A 20,636-nucleotide genomic window follows, 5' to 3' on the forward strand; every position below is an offset into this window, starting at 1 on the left:
ACAACATTTGTATAACAAAATGAACAAGAACAAAAATTTTAGACGCTATTTGCTCCCAAAAATAGTTTTACTTTTCATTCCTATTTTTACATAATTACAAAATTGCCACTATATTTTAAGTTTTCTAATTTTATATAGAAAAGTTGAAAAATATCATTTTATTAATTTGTAAATTTTTTATTTCTTATTCTATATTTCTAATTTTTAAAATTTTATTTTTCTTATACATGTTAGCATTTAAAGAATAAGGAGAGGTTCTGCCCTTACCCTAAGAAGGACAGAAACCTTTCCTTAGATGTTGCAGAATTTTTTACCCTAATTTTGTGTGATTGCCCATCAAGCCACACAAAAAGAGGAAAAAGGATAGAAGCCTTTCCTCAATGTTGCGGAATTTTTAAGACTCTTGCAATGAGATGTAGAGTATACATCTTGAATCCACTGATATAATTATTTCATATTTCATATATCTGAGATTGCTTTGAAAATTTATTTTTTATTATTTTGGAAATAATTATACTGTTTCGAAAATTATTTGCCATAATAAGCATATTTATTTTTTACATTGCGAATATGACAACATCAACATTTGTCCTAGTTGTAGCCTCATAGTTTTGAGCATAAGACCTAGTTTCGAATAGTCGCTCCTACATAAACCATACATAATAATTATGCATGGAGGGACGTGGAAGCATGCATGCTAAAAAAATCGACTTTATAATAATCAATTTTCATTGAATAAATTAATTTTCCAAAAATCAACTGTCTTACGTAAATCTGCATGGGTGTACATGAAACTTGTATGCATGTTAGACAAACCGACTTTTGGATGGTTAAATTTCACTGCATAAACCAACTTTCCAAAAGTTATTCTCTCCTATGTAAATTGCATGCGTTGTACGTGAAATTTGCGCATGTTATACAAACTAACTTTTGGATAATCAATTTTCACTACATAAACTGAATTTCCAAAAGCCGATTTTGTCTTACATAATTTTGTGTGTTATATTAATTGTACATGAAATTTGTATGCATGCTAAATCAAAATTGACTTTTGGATAATTAATTTTTACTGCATAAACTGATTTTTCAAAAGTCGATTTATGCAATAAGAACCAACTTTTCATAAGTCGGTCGATATACACTTAAAACTGACTTTACATAAATTGATTTTGCTTTAGCACAATTTTGTAAATACTCTCCCGACAATCATACATATATTTTTTTTTTCAGTTAAAAGTTTAATATTTCTGTAAAAAAAAACTCGATGGGAATCCACCCCTGTATCATTTTGGAAGAATATAATTTTCAGGAAGTAAATCATTTTCGTTTGCTGAGCACCCACAAGTATACAAGTAAAAAGAAGAACATGAACAAAGAAGGATGAGATGAACTAACCTTTCTTGAAACTTGTTCAATAGCTTTGGTTTTGAATATATGGTAGCATTAAATTACAATAACAATTTACATGTACACTCTAAACTCTGAAGTCCAATATTATGCTGGATCATTCACATCTCAGTTTGTGCTTAATCATGAGCAAGGTGCTTCCCTCCTTTTCCTTGTTACGGTTTTTGGCATTTACGATCACGTCATGCTGAAAATTGAACACAAGAAGTTCTATAGCATTTCTTGGCGTTTCCTTATTTCGGTAGAGGATATATCCATGCGGAATTTATCCACTGGTATTGAAACAAACATGTCTCGTATTTTCTCTGGAATGTCAAAATCCTCAAGAACCTGTAGAAATATCATACGATGGCATTGATAAACGAGCAAAATAATCTTACAAGCTTCTTCTATATACATGTACACACCTTAAAGACACCATCCACATTTCGACCAGCCACAATAAACGTGCATCCTGTACTTCTGCACCCAAGAAGTATCTCTAGCATCCTCCCAGGATCCCCATCGTAGTATATAGGCTGGAAAGGCAATAGAAACAACTTCCAAAGATCAGGCAATCTGATATCAGTTTTCTGCTAATTGCTCATGCATCTCAAATTATTAATCAGGTATGAAATCCATAAAATGACAATACAAACTTCCTTCATTGTACCATTTGACATAACAATCAGGGAAAAGAGAGGACTGAGCTCCCGTAGATTCTCTGGCAATCTTTATACTAACAAATCAAAAATATGTTTGGCATGATAATTAAACAGCATTAACAAGACCTATCTCTCCAAGAAGATCCAAGGAAAAGTTCTTTTGCTTCAGTAATTCATGGATGAGTATTATGCCCATAAATTGAACAGTGACACTGGTGAAACAAAAATTATAAAAGCCTTCTATATAAATTTATATAAGAGTGCCTGCCCTTATGAATGTATGTATTTACGTATGCACCAAAATGTATTGCATAGTACAAGACATAAAACAACTAAGGCAAAATTCAATTTAAAACAGTTGGAAATTCCATACATTAATAAGCCTTGCTGCGGTGTCAGCACCAATCACAAAAGCACTGCCAGGAAAAAGTTCTGCTTTCTTATAAAAATAAGGTTGGTTGGAAATAATTACTGTTTTCCCTGCCATTCAAAGACCCACAAGTCAATCAGGGGCATAAGCATCGATATTCTATGCATAAGTCTAACATGAAAATTGCTCCTAAGGGTGAAATTAATTTATATCCCTTTGACAAGAAATGGTGCGTTTTGGTTATGCTTTGCTCTACTTAAATAATTAAAATATTAGAAGGGGCAACATTTTTTTTTAACTTATTAAATAGTTAAGTGAAATGAATCAAGCATTGGCATCAGTTGTCCAAAACCCAGATTTGAGTACACCAATTATTACCAACTTTTTTTTTTTCCAAGTTACATTTGTAAACTAGCACATAAAAAATAATTCTCATATAATTCCAACTGTAAATATCATCATATAAAATCATAACTGAGCACCTACAAGCAGCCAAACATATGATATATAATATACCCAGAACAGCCACTGTTAAAAACATCACCTTTACAGAGCACATGTGAAAAATATAACATCAGAAAACAAAATAAATACTTTAGCCTCACCAAATTTTTCAAATTGTTTGACACGATCTTTGATTTGAGATACTGTCAGTGGAGGCTTGTCTGCATTGACTGCAGCTATTTCAAAGCATGGATATCCATGCCCACATATGCTGCATAGAAAAAAAAACTGCGGATGAGGGAGCATTTTATGTGCATTTTCATTGGAACAGGTAGCATGTTTCTATAATGTCTAACCCTCTTTTCAAATAAAACTTCAATCTCTCTGCATTATTCAAACGCATTAATTGAAGGATTGTTGCAAAGAAGATAAGAGTTCCTTTGGAGGATATTTGTACATAAGTCTTTCCCCTCGTGATCCTAGTCCTATCTTCCACTTCATCTACTTTAAACCTATGGTATAAAATATCAATACACCTAAATCAAATTCTTGGTTGACAATTTCATCACTCGCCAGGGTATTAAAACAGTACTTATATAAGCACAATGAGGAAAATGGTAATTTGCAAAAATCAAGCCATGGATTATAAAAAGCTCTGATACCAACATCATCATGGTGAGGACAGTGTAGCTTAATTTTTATCAAATATTATAGAGTAGCCATTTACTAATACATAAAATATGGTCTTTAATTTGCAAAATATTGCCAGATTTATCACTTATCAGAATCATGAATGTAAATTTTTGTATTTCTTTATAAAAAACCTCATTCAAAAGAAAAGAAACACAGATACGAGTGTAAGAAAAAAAAAATATACAAAATGCAAAGAAATAAAACTCCTAACAGCACAATGAGATCCCCGAATTCTTGTCAAACATTTTGACTTCATCAGATTTCTAAAGAGTCCTCCAAATTCTTGCCTCAAGCTTATTCTTAGAAATGATTCTTCCAAAAATTAATTTTAATTTATTCTTTAGAAGCAAGCAAGGAGGAATATATTGGTTGAAGGGGATACCAGAACAATTACAAGAGACACTCCGGTCTACAGAAATTAGCAAATTTCCTAACTCCTATTCTGCAACAAACATCGACCACAATTCTATGCACAATATCTTTGAATTTTCAACAAGATGTTCAAAAATTAGTGTTCCTAGCTCTCCATACGCAACAAATACTGGTTGTCCAGTTGAGTTTGAAGATAATTTTAGTCGTTAATTCATTAAAAAATTGATTCTTCCATTTTTAAAAAAGCATGTTTAACTCACCTAAAACATAAAAAATTTTAGTCTATAATAAATATTTTCATCCAAATGCCTCTTGCAAGGGAATCAAATATTAACAATGTATACCTTTCCACATTTTCAGATGCTCTAAGATGCAAAGGGGGTAAAATCACCATGTTAAAGGATGAACTGTGAGTGCAAAGAATGTTGAATGCTTTAGCCCACAATTCTCAACAACAGCTATCACAAAATGGTGCACAGATGACCAAATAAAATGGAACAACTGAAAATGACCAATCATTTTGGATCAGCATCCAGTTAATATCAAAACACGAGACACCAGAGAAATTTCATAATTGCAAGGGTTACTTTACAAGACTGCCCATACAACTAACATTTTGTTGATGCTGATGCAGTCAGCTATAAAACCGTACCATATACACAAGAAAAATAATGCCAAGCTCCCGCACCATGTCTGTTTTTTATATGAGGCATGATGTGTGCCTTATTTCTGCATTTGGAGAGACTGTTTCAAGGAGCTTGTGGCCTTCTAGTTTAGGCTTAACACTCTTAATATGGGAAAACTGCATGTACTTGAAGAAACTCATTTAGTGGGTTAACTTACACTAAACAACTGTTTTATTTTCAATATGGTTGTACTACACAAAGACCAACTCTATTTAGGGAATTAGGGGGATAATTTTCATCAAATGTATATATTGGGATATTTGATTAATTTATTTCAATTTTGTTAAGATTTTATATACATTGTCAGCCCACAAACAACTTAAACTTTTAGGCAATGTCGTGACTTAATATCACAATCCCACATCATGTGTACTAGGGAGATCTTGGGCTTATAAGGATTGTTTGGGCTCCAACAATGTGAGGCGCTTTTCATAGGACAAACCCGTGAGGTCGGTGGACCAAAACAAGCAATACCTCACCGGAGATGGGCCCAAGACTGCAACATTTGGTATCAGAGCCGCCCTGGTGGTACTATCATGTGAGTGGATCCTCTCTAGGGGTATTGTTATGTGAAGTGGATCCTACACTGAAGTGTAAGCCACTCTAATAAAGACATCACGTCAGAGTTCGGACGGGAGAACTTGTCATGGTCTCACAACTTTATTTTTATTTTTTATTTTTAATTTATTTTTTATTTTTTTCGAAAAAAGAGGGCGGCACCTCTTATCTTTATTAGAAAACCCCTCACTTATGGCAGAGGAATACCGTGGTTCCAACCTTGAGACTTGGGGAAAACAAAATCAAACCCCAAGAATCTAAAACTGACTTAACCAACTTATTCAATGGTCCCACAAAGCATCACATCGGATGTGTACAAGGGAGACCAATTCACAAGGATATTAGAGGTTGGACGTGAGAGCTTATCATGGTCCCACATCGGATGTGTACTAGGGAGATCTTGAGCTTATATTGATGGTTTGGGCTCCAATCATGTGAAGTGCCTTTTATAGGACAAGCTCGTGAGGCTAGTGGACCAAAGTGGACAATACCTCACCGAAGTTGGGTCCAAGACTGTTACACTTAACACGGTATCATAGCCATGGTTGCCAAGAGATCCCTAAGGTTATATTTGTGTTGCCCACATTCACCGTCAAATTGTCAAAATATATTATTCTTGATAAGTGTGTCACTCATTGATTTTTTCACTCCCCTTATGCAAATTAGGCTATCTGTGGGGGAGTTGAGTGAAGATTTGAATGCTTGATATGCATTGGTGGTCGACAATCTCACAGCTAAAGCCTTTAGATTACAAACTCAACAAAATTAATTGATGTTATTTTGAGTTATTGCTCAGAGTCACCCAAGAACGCTAATCCTTGGTGAATTGTGAATTGGTAGAAAAATCAGACACACGGTATTGCATTCTGGAACACTAAATCTAGCAATCTGAAGTTCTGATTTCATATGTTCCAAGCGACACTTTTTAAGTAAATAAGCATTATCACATTATAATTTTCTGCTTCAACAATTAAGGTTTTTATTCGGCTGGTTGTTCTTAATAGAGTTAACATCAACAATCTGCTGCAAAGTAGAAGGCTTTCAAAGGCATTATTTCAGGGTGTGTCCCTTCTGACAATTCGTTATCTGTGTCTCGTCTTTCTTTGATTGCTCTTCTCTTGGAGGATGTGGAACAAGTTGCTTGGTGTGTTTGGAGAGGGAGTTCGTCTAGAATCGGTGGAGGATTTGGTGGCTATTTCCTTTACTGCTCATTTTTCCTTCCCCGCAAGTATAGCATGATGAGCCCAAGTAACAGCGGGTGAAAGCCATTGTAAATCTATGTCATCATCTCGTAACCTCAAAGAGTGGCATAGTCTGCCGGGCCGGTTCCAGCCTTTGATCTCTCAAAAAGCTTCCAACCAGCATCTCCAATAGCATCTTAGTCTTCAAACCATCTTCTAGCTTGATTTTACTGGTTTTGTAAGTAGAGATAGATCAGCATTATGGAGATGTAGCTTCTTTGCAGTCCAGCGGGATATTTGGCTGGAACCCATGTGCTTTAAGGGGAAGAAGATTCGTCTGGGATAGGATACAGTACTTGGCATCAATTAGGTCTGTTGCAGCTGGTTGTTTTAAAGGATTATGCTTCTCAGATTTACAGCATATATATATAAACTACTAAAAGAACCAGGAAAAACAATACAAGTATTAATTATGGGAGCGCTGTCCTCCAATTTCTCGTGAGGTCGGACAGTGGCAATCCCCAAAAAGATCCAAGAGAGTGCACCCAAAAGGATGCAAGGAAAGTCATTCTACACAAAGTAACTGTGGACAGACTGAGCAACCTTTAAAAATCCTAGCATTCCTCTCAATCCACAGGGTCCAAAGGATGGAGAACAGTCTAAGACAGCTGCAAACCAAAGAGCTCTTCCAATTTTATTCTTTCCAAAAACCCAGAAGTTGGCGCCTATAACAAGTCTCCCAACTTTCTCGGGGCCACCCACTGTTCCCCTGCAAAAGAAAAAAGGGCATTCCAAAGATCTGATGCTACACTGCAATGCACAAAAAAATGGGCGTTCATTTCATTGCTTGCATAACAAATGAAGCATATGTTAAGACTAAGAGCTTTATGGGGCCTTCTATGAAGCAAATTTTATGTGTTAATTCTTTCTTGGATCAGGGTCCAATCAAAAACCTGAATTTTCCCAAGGACCTTAGCTCTCCAAAGAAAGTGGTTCCAAGGAATAAGTTGGGTAGGGTAAGGGAAGTTTTAAAAGGTGAGATGGAGAGGATTTAGAAGTGAATGTATCTGAGGAATCACACTCCCACGCTCTTCCATCCTCATGAATGGTAAAAACATGATGGTCCAATAAAAAAGAAGGATAGTGAGCTTTTCAACAGTTCAACCTCTCTTTCATTGAGATTCCTAAAGAAATGGAAATCCCAAAAGGAACCCCCTCAGAAGAAATGAAAGAGTTGATGGGAGCATTGTGAAGCAATGAAAGCTTGAATAAACAAGAAAACTTCAACTCCAACAAAGTCTTCCCCACCCACACGTCCTTCTAGAAGCGAACTTTTTTTCCATCACCCACTTTAAACTAAATAAGAGGAAAGAACAAACAAACTACTTGGGACACAAATTTTCAAGGACACACATGATAGGTAATGCCACTGTCTCTCTCGTCTCTCACCCATTCTATTCGATCCCATACTTGCTCTTAATCACCTTATGTATCAGGAGTCCACTTCTGAAGGGAACCCTCAAAACCATTTGACTATAAGGGCGATGTTTATAGTTACCACATTCCTGATTCCCAAACACCCCTCAGGCCTAGGTCTCCAAAGCCATTTCACTGGAATTTCTGAATTTTTTAGACTTCAAAAATAAGGAAATTTGGACGGAAATATTGAAGTTGACTTTGACTTTGGAAAAAAAAATGGTAATTAGTAGTAAAAAAGGACTATTTTATGAAACTTTAGAAAGTATTACATAATAATGCAAGATTTAGAGCTGAAATATTTCAAATAAAATAGGTAATGAAAGTATGCAAGGCATAATATTAAACATCTTCAATTAATATAAATGAAATTCACAAATCGATTAAATAATAGTTTTTGTGCAAATATAACTAATAATTTTGACATCAAATAAAATAATGCAATTAATATCTATACTCAATTTATGTAAATTTTCAAGTCTTAAAGCTTGTAAAACACTGACACTCAGCTTTGACATAGCCAACATGTGTCAAACACAAAGAGGCATGTCAAGGAACTTTTAATTTTTAAGAAAATCCGACACGTGTCAGACACGGTTGTCAATATTACATAATGAAATCTCAAAATAGAAAGGAAAGGGCCAAGTTGAAATAATATCAAAGATTCAAAATTTAAGAAAAATCTTTTTAAAATGGATATACTTCCCTATCAAGTAATATTCTGATCAATTTATCAAAAAAGAAAAAATTTAAAATTTGAAATTTGGACCAAAATAAAGGAAATATTTATCAAATTATTATCTTTTAGGTTAAAAATTCAATTTTTTCCTATAATTGGCTTAATGTTTGAACGTTGTTTTTTTTCCTAAAAGGGTCACAATTAGATTAAAAAAAACTTTTAATAACAAAATTATATATTTAAAAATATAATATTAATTCTTGTATCCTTGCCGTGTCATGTCCTTTTTTTAAGAGTTCACGTGTCGACATGTTGGACACCCATGTCCGTATCCATGCTTCATAGCTTAAAGCTACCATTGATATCTTTCTTGTTAAAAGCTTTATATTCAATTGCAATATATATATTAAGATGGCAAGTTCAATATTAACGGTTTTGAATCTTAATTTTTTGCTATCAGGGAAACTTTGTTCCACAGTCAAATTTTTGACAAATTTCAATGGACTTCATAGATTTCAATAAATTTCACATGATTAGTGGAAATTTCAAAATAATTGTGTAAGCAGGAATTTAGCAGAAATTTGTATTGACATTTCAACAATTTTATTGAAATTTAAAACTAAAATAAGAAGATAGGCTCCCTAGAAGCTCAATTGGAAGCCAAGTTTGATCAAAGTTTGAACTCTTCTGCTCTGGGCAAGAAGTCAGAAGATGAAACCAACCTCTTTCCCTCACAGTCTTGGCAGCTTCAATTGAGTACTGATTCAATGAATCCAGGTGCAAAGCAAAAGGTAAAACCTCAACACTATCTTCCAGCACAAGTTAAACTCAGGGAGAATCCAAATTGAATAATGTAAATAAAAGAGCTAAACTAGAAGTTTATGCTTTTCACAAGCAAGGCAACACAGGTATTTCTTGATTGGGTGCATAATGTGTAGAAAGCTTCTTTATGTGGCATCAATTGATGGGTGAGAGGAAAGTCTATTCATAGAAGCTGAATTAAAGGGGACAGCTAGGGCCCGTTTAGTTGTCGAAACAGTTTTTATTTTCGTTTTTATTTTTCCAAAGAATTACAAAAAAGTTACCCAATTTTTCAGTTTTACAATATTTGTATAAAAAAAATAAAAAATAAAATTTTTTTACTCTATTTTCTTGTGGAAATAGTTTTATTTTCCATTTATGATTTTTCAAATAATTACAAAAATGCCACCTTTTTTTTTTAATTCTCTAATTAGTAATTTATATAGAAAAGTTGGAAACCATCTTTTTATTATTTTCTAAAACTTTCACTTCTTACTTTGCTTATGGGAGCATGGAATTCAGTTCTTAGACTTTGATCTGTATGGTGTATGTATTGAGCTACTTCCATATACACTCAAATCCAAATCCAAATCCAAGACCCAGAGTCCATAATTCCAAATACTATGTTATATAATTTTTGGAAAAAACTGAAAAACAAGCTGTCTTTTTGGTAATTATTTTGAAATTTAGAAATAAAAAATGATTAACTGTTTTGCACAATAAACAAACTCTATATTTTCTACATTTTTAGTACAAATCTTGGAAAATTAAAAATAAGCTGAAAATTTTAAAATTCTCAGGAAAACTAAAAAATGGAAAAAATGGGGAATGTTGTCCACAACTAAACAGGCCCTAAAAGTTTCACTAACAAAATTCCAACAACCATTAGAAGTTAGGAAGACAAGAAAATTTCCATGACTCATTACTTTTAACTTCCTAATTGCCAGGGACAAGTACAATTGCATTAAAGCCTGCTAGTTCAATGGATTTTTTCAAGAGAAAAGTACACTAATAAATTTGGTAGGATGGCTACATAATCAGAATTTCCATGGAATGGAAATTTGATGATTTCTAGGTGTTGCGAAGGACCAACATATAAATCTTCAGGATTGGCTATTACCGGCCTGTACAACATGGCTGAAACAGTGCAAGTCGCATACCAAATGGAAGATGAGTTGAACAGAAAAAGAGCTTTATGAGGCTTCCAAATGAGAGCATCACTAAAGAGTGAAAGAACTACTAAGAATGCAAGTACAAGAAACTGACAATTCTCAAGCCTCAAGGCAGTTCCATTGCTTCCAACTATTGACCAGCCGGTTCAACATCATCAGGCCTTCTAGAGATTTCAAGCTCTAAGGCAAAAAAAGAGATTTAACATTTCACATGCAAAGAATTGGTGGCTTTTCAACCCAATTTGCCAATTGATTAGTGACCTTTGTGAACAAGGATGCTCTTATTGCTTCCACTACTCTTGAACAAAAGGCTAAGGAAGTTGTGTTGGATCTAGAACTGAAAGTGATGATGAACAATACTTTTTAATCACTCATCCACTTTTTACCGTATTAAATCACTTATCTTAAAGCAAAGTTGTCAGGTTGTCAGCCAACAATGTGTATCTAGCCCTAAACATTCCCCCCTCCACATGCAGCCCAAATGCAAGTGGGGAGGTAAACAAATGATGAATAATGATTATTATGGGAATAAATTAATTTTTAAAAAACTAGCAATAAATGAGAGCAACAAGATTAGAGCCTAGGACCTCCTAGCAACCATGGTTCTAATACCTTGATACCACGTTAAGAAATCACTTTACCTAACAGCTTAAACACCACAATATATAAAGCTTAAGTTGCTAACTTTTGGGCCAACAATGTATATCAAGCCTTAACTTACCGCACAAAAAAAATATTGCGGAAGAGGATCAGCAGAAGACCAAAATTTTTCAAACACATTGTGAGGTTTTGGACCAATAATGTATATCATGCCTTAACTTACTGCACAAGAAAAATATTGTGAAAGAGGATCAGCAGAAGACCAATATCTTTTAAACACATGTTCAATGCAAATGGATTATTATGTACCATGTTAATAGACCATGGACGGCAAGGGCTAAAAGTCATTGGTTATTCAACCAGGGAATCCTTTGTGGGAAGTTCCTTGGTAGCTATTAAAACATTAATGCAATAAATTGTGGATTTAACTGAGTTTTATATCCAAGGATATTTTGGTAAGTTTTGGTGTTGCTAGGTATGGTCATAGTTGTGACTCATGGGTCTTACTTGAGTCAAGTCAGTGTAAAGTTTTAAATATGGGTCATAGCAGTTGCATTTTTAAGATTAGATGGTCTCAAGAAATAAAGAGTCAGCGCTTGGGCTCCAAGTTTGTTTGACATTGCCGGTCTGCAGCAAAGTAAAACAACCTTTAATCTGATTTGTCCCTCCCTTTGCTGGCCTGACCAAAACCCATTCTTATATCCTTCACACACTAAACCTCGAGCATACTCCAGATCTATTCTAATTAAACCCATCAACTGCATCAATTAAAACCTAATATTCTTCATTCTGAGCTTCCTTTGATCTGTCTCTTTGCTATCAGCCACAGAACAGCGACTTCTTTTAACCTTAAGCCTTGCACATCTCAAATAAATTTACCCCAATCCCCTTCCCCACCTCTTTGTTTTTAAATCCAACACAACACCATTCCAGCTTAGTTTTCTAAGTTGTGCAGCAGCATGAGGAAGACCTCAACATCATCTCTTACATTTTAAGTTCCATATATCCATAGAAGCATACGGTTAGCATACCTCATTATAGACTAAGTGCATTATCGATATAAGAAAAATTGGTATTGTTTCTAATAAATTGCACTCAAGACATTTTGTGCTTTTAAAATCCAAAATTTTATTTACACAATCATTTCACACAAAGATACTAGTAAATGCTAAAAGACAATGACATGCAAATTAAATGTTGGACGTTAATTGAAATCAGAATGAATAATTTCTGTATTTCTTGAATAAATCTTTGTACAAGCTAATACACTACTTATAATACAATCGGGTATGCTAAAAATGAAAACAATCTCCTAGAATAATCTCTCTTAATAATATACAATTCTCTACATAAATATCCCCTAAATCACTCCAAGATACTCAGGATTTCTACACTCCCCCTTAAGTTGGATCAAAGATATTGATCATATCCATCTGCATCATATCCAACTTGCAGATGAAATCATCAAAACTCTGTCGGGCAAACCCTTTGGTAAAGATGTCTGCTGTTTGTTCCTTGGTAGGCACATAAGTCATACAAATAATTCCTTCTTCAACATTTTCTTTGATAAAGTAATGATCCACTTCTAAATGCTTAGTCCTGTCATGTTGAACTAGATAGAGAGAGATACTGATGGCTGCTTTGTTATCACAGTAGAGTTTGATAGAGAATTTCACCGTGATCTGTAGTTCTTCCAAAAGTTTCTGTGATCACAGTCCTTTACATATCCCTTGTGCAACTGCCTTGAACCTAGCTTCAGCACTACTTTGAGCCACTACATTCTATTTTTCACTCCTCCAAGTCACCAAATTTCCCCATAGAAAGGTGCAATATCCGGTGGTAGACCTTCTATCTTCCGCTGATCCTACCCAATCAGCATCTGTGAAAACTTCTACTTCCTTACTTTCACACTTATTGAAGAAGAGTCCTTTGCCCGGAGAACCCCTGAGATACCTGAGAATCTTGTACACAGCCTCTAGGTGTGTCTTCTTTGATGAATGCATGTGTTGGCTTACCATACTTACTGCAAAATGCGATGTCGAGTCTGGTATGTGATAGATAGATTAGTTTACCAACCAATCTCTGATACCTCTTCTTTTCAACCGATATTCCGCAGTCTTCAACTCTCTTTACTGCTTCAATTGAGGTTTCACTAGGTTTGCATCCAAGCATGTCAGTTTCGATTAGGAGATCAAGGATATACTTTCGCTGAGAGACACTGATACCCTTTTTTGATCTAGCAACTTCCATTCCCAAGAAGTACCGCATTTGTCCCAAGTCTTTAACTTCAAACTTAGCGGCTTCCTTCAATCTTTTCATCTCCACTGTATCATCTCCAATTAGGAATATATCATCAACATACACAATCATAATTGTTTTCTTCCCATTTTCAGACTATTGGAAAAACATAGTGTGATCTGATTGCCCTTGTCGATATCCTTGGTTCTTTATCACCCTTCGCAAATCTGTCGAACCATGCTCTAGGAGATTGCTTGAGTCCATACAAGGACTTCTTGAGTTTACATACTCCGTCTTCTTCACCTTTCTTACTAAAACCTCTTGGTATCGTCATGTAGACTTCTTCTAACTCGCCATTTAGAAATGCATTCTTAATGTCAAGCTCCTGAAGTGCCCAATCCAAGTTGGCTGCCAAGGACAGGAGGACCCGAATTGTATTCAATTTTGCCATCGGTGCAAACGTCTCTGTATAGTCAATGTCATAGGTCTGTGTAAACCCTTTTGCAACAAGATGAGCCTTATACCGTTCAACTATCCCATCAGCTTTATATTTCACCGTGAAGACCAATTTTCTGTCTACTGGCTTCTTCCCTCTCATCAAATTCATAACATCCCAAGTTCCATTCTTTTCTAGGGCCCGCATTTCCTTCATGACGGCTTCCCTCCATTCAAGAATCTCCAAGGCTTCCTGGATATTCTTTGGAATTTTTATCCTATCAAGGTTAGAGGTAAAAGCACGATACCCTATAGACAGAGTTTTATGAGACATGTATTTTCACCAGGGATAGACAGTACATGACCTAATTTGTTTTCTGAGAGCAATGGGTAAATTGATGTTATTAGGTGCAGACTTATCAGAAGGAAGCTCATGGCCATTTGGATATATTACCTGATCGGGATTGGGCGTGGACTCATGGTTGCTCGGAGTTATCACCGGTTCCAACTCTCTTGGTGCCTCAGGTATGACTCCCTGTTCTTTGATTTTGGCTTCCTTGAGTAAACAAGTATCTCCTTGTTATTTTGTTTTTCTGCATCTCCCCCTAAGTTTAAGTGGTCTTTTGTACATGATAGATCAGGTGACAGATCAAGGAATGGTGTAGTGGTGTTGACAGACTCAGTGTATGACACAGATTCATCAACAGAGAAATCAAAGAACCGATCTTCACTCCAATTCTCCCCCTGAAGAGAGGTCTTTTGGAAGTAAGGAGTGATTTCAAAGAGCGTGACATCAAGGCTAATAAACAATTTTTTTGTGACAGGACAAAAACACTTGTAGCCTTTCTGAGTAGGAGAGTAACCAATAAAAACGCACTAAATGGCACGAGGTTCCAATTTATCCCTATTGTGAGCATAAACATGTACAAATGCAGAACACCCAAAAATTTTTAGGGAGAGACTGGAGTTGAGCCGAGAGTTGGGAAAACACTTTTGGAATTTTTGGAGAGGAAAGGCAAAAGAAAGAACCCCACTAGGCATTCTATTAACGAGATATGTAGCTGTTAAAATGGCATCGCCCCAAAAATATTTTTTCATATTTGTAGTGAGCATCAATGCCCGAGCTACTTCAAGAATATGCCTATTTTTGCGTTCGGCAACCTTATTTTGTTAAGGGGTATCCACACAGGAACTTTGATGGATAATTCTATTTTCTTGAAGATAATTTCCCAAGATAGTATTGAAATATTCTGTACCATTACCAGTACACAGGATTTGAATGTGAGTTTGGAATTGTGTTTGAATCATGGAGTGGAAATTGAAAAAAATAGAACGGATTTCAGTTTTATCTTTCAATAGGTAAACCCAACAAATACGAGTGTGATCGGAATTGTGTTTGAATCATGGAGTGGAAATTGATAAAAATAGAACGGATTTCAGTTTTGTCTTTCAACAGGTAAACCCAACAAATACGAGTGTGATCATCAATAAAAGTAACAAACCATTTCGTTTGATCTTCTTCTTCTTCCTCCTCTCGGCAATGCAACGTGAAGCCACGGTCAACGTTATCGGGGGGAAGCTTGCGTCGGATGTCAGTGAAGCGGCGGAGGACCTGGTCGATGTTGCACTTGTGAATGTAGAAGGCAGAGATGGCCATGATGGAGGCACCAATCAAGGCAGCCATGGCTAGATGCAGCGACAATGTCGGTGACGAAGAGGAATCCATGAGGATGGGTGCGGTTGGTTTGAGCAACTGCCTGTGTGAAATGTTATATAGAGTGATGGAGGAGTTCTCGGCGACGAGGTAGGTCTCATGGACGGCATCCCATACTTCCTTCGCTGACAGTAGAAAAAGATAAGTCCTCCTGATTGATGGCTTCATGGAGTTCACCAGCCATGCTGTAACCATGGAGTTCTCCGTTTTCTTTTTCTGAAGGGCGGCAACTTCAGTTGGGGCAGGTCTCCATGTCTCTCCGGTAAGAAATCCCAACTTTCCCTTGCCATTGATCACAAGTTTGATCGATTGTGCCCATTCTCGAAAATTCTTAGCATTCATCTTCTCCACCATGAGCTGGAAGGACGAGTTGTCGAGTCCTGTTGAGCCCATGGTGGAGATAGCTTCGTTCTCACCCTCGTGAGATTCAAAGGTCATCGAACCTCTACTTTGGCTGGCGGTTTCTGCCATTGATAGCTAGGTTTAATCTCCTAGCTCTAATACCATGAAATCAAAATGAATAATTTTTGTATTTCTTGAATAAATCTTTGTACAAGCTAATACACTACTTATAATACAATCGGGTATGCTAAAAATGCAAACAATTTCCTAGAATAATCTCTCCTAATAATATACAATTCTCTACATAAATATCCCCTAAATCACTCCAAGATACTCAGGATTTTTACATTAATGAACAGCAATAACATACCAATAGTACATGAGTGTGCATAGTCTACCAACAACAACAAACCAAACCTTAAGCTCCACTAGGCGGGGTTAGCAACATAAATCCTTCACTGCCAATCTACACAATCGTCGACAATTCCTTTTGACAATTTAAGGACTATTAAATCCTTACTCATTTTCTCATTCCAAATTATTTTAGGTCTATCTCTACTTCTTTTGCTACTACTAGTAGTAACTAGCTCACTCCTCACTTGTGCACTATTTGGCCTACATTGCACATGCCTAGAATGTTATATAAAGAGCTATGCAAGCTATAGACCAATGCCCACTAAACCCAAAGAAAATAACCAAAGTGGATCAATGATGAAATATTTTTATCAGTCATGATTGCAATCAAAAGACCTACAACAAACATACAAACAAACAAACAAAACCAAGTCTTAGTCCCACTAGGTGGGGTCAGTTGTATGAATCCTTTTCCGCCAATTTATGCGATCATAAACCATTTTTTTTTATAGATTCAAGGATTAATAATCCTTACTCACTATCTCTTCCCAAATTATTTTAGTCTACCCCTACCCCTTCTACTACCCTCCACAGTAACTAAGTCACTCTTGAATGAGTTCCCATAAGGGAAATCACAAGGAGAGACTGAAACCCCAAAAAAAAAAACTACTTGTTCATTTTTTTTTTTTTTGTTAGAGTTGGAGTGAGGAACTCACAAAAAGTACATGAAATTTGGATGGAAATTTCGAGGTCAATGTAAATTTCAATTTCGATTTTAAAAATGATAAACATTAAAAAAGACATCAAATTCTTTTAGAAACTAAAAATAGACATAATAATGTGAGATTTTGAAATAAAACATTAAAAATAAAATATATAAAGAACAGGTATGTGTTGTATAAGGTGCAATAATTGTAGTAGAATAATCATACCTTTTCTTATAACAAAAAGCCATTAACTAAACAAAAAGTACAGTAGATGGAGGATAAGGCATCCTCCTCAAATCAGCTAATTACAACAACATTGCCCTCCAATCATTTTGACGATCAAATAGCGCCCTCTCCCCAAAAATTTCAAATGAATGTACCCAAAAAGAAGCAAAAAAGTTAACCCTATCCCACAACAGAGAAGTCGTCGAGTGATCTTTGAATATCTACACATTCCTCTCAAGCTAAGCAAATTCAATTAATATAAATAAAATCTATAAATTGATTCAACTTATTTACTACATAAATAAAGATACTTCTGGCATAAATGATCAATAGAATGTTGTAATTAAGATCCAAGTTTAATTTTTCATATAATTTTAGAAGTAAGAAAATATAATTTTTCATATCCTTTTTGAAATAATTTTAGTTTAAAAAAAAATACAAATTACAAGAGAAATTTCAATTCGGTTTTGAATCTCAATTTTGAATTTCAAGGAAATAAAGTTAAAATTTTAACAAATTTAGCGGATATTCAAGATTTCAATCAATTTTGGATGATTCATGGAAATTTCAACAGAAACTTCATCAAATAGAAATTAATTGCCATTGATTTCAAGGGTCGTGGTAAGTGGAAATTTCAACAGTTTAGTGTAAATTTAAGACCATGATTATGAGAGTTTGCTTAAGATCATTTTTTTTTTTTACTATTTTATGATTTTATATGATAAATGTGGACTAAATGAAGTTTGATAAATAATTTTGAAATAGGTATATAAAAATGTTAACCCTTAGTGTGAAATTTAGATTTCCATATATTAAAGACAATAATATTCTACCAACATTTTATTGCATGCGACTCCTTATAGTAGAAGAAATCAAATTAGCCAAACATTCAGAATATGAAAACAGTAGGTTAGGATTAAAGTAATTTCATTATCTTGTATGCTAGATGCCGATTAGATAAAGTTCGAGGGAGTATCTACCTGATAAAATATTCTTATCTAAACAAGTGTTCTATATCACTTAAAAATTGCCCAAGAATGAAGAGGGAGGAAACAATACAAGTTTCAGGAATCGGAAAACCTATTAACGATTATGTCTCCCCACTATATTTACACTACATCTCATCCTTAAAAAGATAGTAATGCATATTAACACTGCAACCTACCCCTCAAGCTAGAGCACATGTATAGCATATATATCCTGTGTAGCTAGCTTGTTACAAGTGAACTAAACCTGAGAACCTCCAAAGGCTTAAACTGACTTCACATGAGTTTATGATAAGCAAAAGTTTTCCTCGAACAAAGTCACAGACTCACAATCAACTTCAATGTACTTTGTCCTCTCATGAAAAAACTGAAATTGAAGCTTGATTATCACACATCAACTCGATAGGCTGGGAATGTAAAAAAATCAAGCTCTTTTGGCATGTTCTTCACCAAATCAATTCAAAATTAGTATGACTGTATGAGCCATGGCTTTGTACCATGATTCTGCACTTGACCTTACAACTACAATTTTATTCTTCCTTTTTTTAGTTTGTTTTTTATAGAAAAAGAAATTCATTAACAGGGGAGAGAAGAATTTACAAGGGGCAGAGGATAAGAGGTCCTAAAACAAAATAAATTACAATAATGCTCCCCCACCCCCAGTCCCTCTAAAGATAAGACAATAACAGTTCCCAAAAAAAAAAAATGCCCATAAGTGTGAGCCCATAAGGACACAAGGAAAACCACTCTATCCCAAAGGAGACAAGGTCAGGTTGACTTGTCATTAAAAGACCTGGCATTCCATTCCATCCAAAGAGTCCAAATGAGGGCAAAGATAGCACATCTCCAGAGGGCCAGCACTTCCTTACGTCTCCCAAGCTTCTGCAATGCACCTTCAAGAAGGCATCAACTGTTCATGGAAGTATCACAGCCTAACCAAAGACTGAAAACAAGAGAGCCAAAGCCACTTATCCATCCAACAGTGTAGGAACAACTACTGATAGTTTCACTTGACTCAGCGCATGAAACATTTATCTAGGCTTATTACTTTATAAGCCCCCCTCATCGCAACAAATCATTGGTATTAAGCCAATAAATGACTAAAGTCCACATGAAAGCCCATATTTGAAGGGAGGCTTTTCCTTCCAGATGAAATTATTCAAAGGGAAAGGGCAAGGTCTCGAGGATTTCATAAGCTGAGAGAAAAAATATTTTATGGACAAAGAGCTAGAGGACCTTTATACTCTTCCAAGATAACAAGTTTCCACCAACAAACTTAGAGTCAAGATCTTGTAAGATGACCTAGCCCAGTCTACATCTATATATCCTAGAGCTTGTAAGATGACCTAGCCAGTCTGCAACTATACATCCTTGAGCAGAAGTATGTCTAAGATCCTGATAAAAAATACCTTAACTAGCTGCACCTTCTGAGATATCATAAGATGCGGAATAGCATCCCAATGACTAGTTTGGGGAGAGTCCAAGAACTAACAATAGTTGCAGAAGAAATATCTGGCCCGATGACATTAAGATAATTCAAGTTTGCAACTAGTCTCCAATATCATATAGGTGTAGCTAACATTTCACCATCATCCAGCATTAATTTACTCTTAGGATCCCAAAGGGTATCAATATATATCCATATCCCAAAAAGCATGTATAAGCCAACATATGAACGACATGCTTCCCCTGCAACAAAATATTCCTAAATGAGATTTGGCTACCTCAATTCCAAGCACTTCAATGGTCCCAAATATTTAGTTTGGAGATTTTTTTGCAAGAACTGTTTTAGATGTTGTATGCCCTAACTATCACCACCTACCATTACAAAATCATCCACATGAAAAAACCAGTAAAAATTTACTCATTAGCTGATCTATTTCACATCAACAAAGACCAAAACCAATAACAACTTCACTAACCAGACAATGGTCTAGGAGATCTTTTAATCTATGTATCCACATTTTCAAATGAAAGACCAACTTTGACTCCCCCTTAGAAACAAACCCTGGAGGTTCCTCCATGTAAATTTCTTCATGAAGGTTGCCATGAAATAAGGCATTGTTAACATCTAATTGGTGCAAAGGTTAATGAAGAATGAAAGCCAAAAAGATAAAAGAGCGCAAAAATGCAAATTTTAGCCACTGGTGAGAATGTGTCTAAATAATCCAAGCATATCCATGGCTGTAGCCTTTAATCCAGGCATATCCATGATTGTAGCCTTTAGCCACTAATCTAACCTTCAAACAGCTAATGGATCCATCGACATACCTTCCGCTGATAAGATAACATGTTGTAAGTACTGCATGACTTCAAGGCACATTCATTTGAAATAACAAGGTATGAGTGAGTTCCAAACCATGCCAATTATTCACTTGAGTAATGTCATTTTATTGTATTGTGTGAGCACAAGATGAATGGTTGATCATTCCTAAGTGAGTCATAATGATAGGGAATTGTTAGTGAAATATTATATAGCATCGTCACAATGACAAATGAGAACAAGTAAATTAAAGAGTTCTAATCTCAAGCAAAAGGCACAAAATATAGTC

General features: G+C 35.3%; 1 protein-coding gene across 2 annotated transcripts in view; it reads right to left on the reverse strand.

Moving 5' to 3' along the window:
• Nucleotides 1-1,381: 1,381 nt before the first annotated feature.
• Nucleotides 1,382-20,636, reverse strand: part of LOC131153412 (uncharacterized) — a 45,564-nt gene continuing 26,309 nt past the window's right edge. Inside the window, exons 9-12 of one of the 2 annotated variants that reach the window (XM_058105697.1) lie at nt 3,027-3,136; nt 2,425-2,531; nt 1,815-1,925; nt 1,382-1,737 (exon numbers count right to left, since the gene is read on the reverse strand). In XM_058105697.1, the coding sequence (XP_057961680.1) occupies nt 1,618-1,737; nt 1,815-1,925; nt 2,425-2,531; nt 3,027-3,136 (448 nt within the window). In that variant the 3' untranslated portion in view covers nt 1,382-1,617. Of the gene's footprint in view, nt 1,738-1,814; nt 1,926-2,424; nt 2,532-3,026; nt 3,137-20,636 lie in introns of those variants that run through there. The other variant, XM_058105698.1, reaches the window with a different exon arrangement.

This window comes from Malania oleifera, chromosome 4 (assembly GCF_029873635.1).
Source record: "Malania oleifera isolate guangnan ecotype guangnan chromosome 4, ASM2987363v1, whole genome shotgun sequence".
NCBI lineage: Eukaryota > Viridiplantae > Streptophyta > Magnoliopsida > Santalales > Ximeniaceae > Malania > Malania oleifera.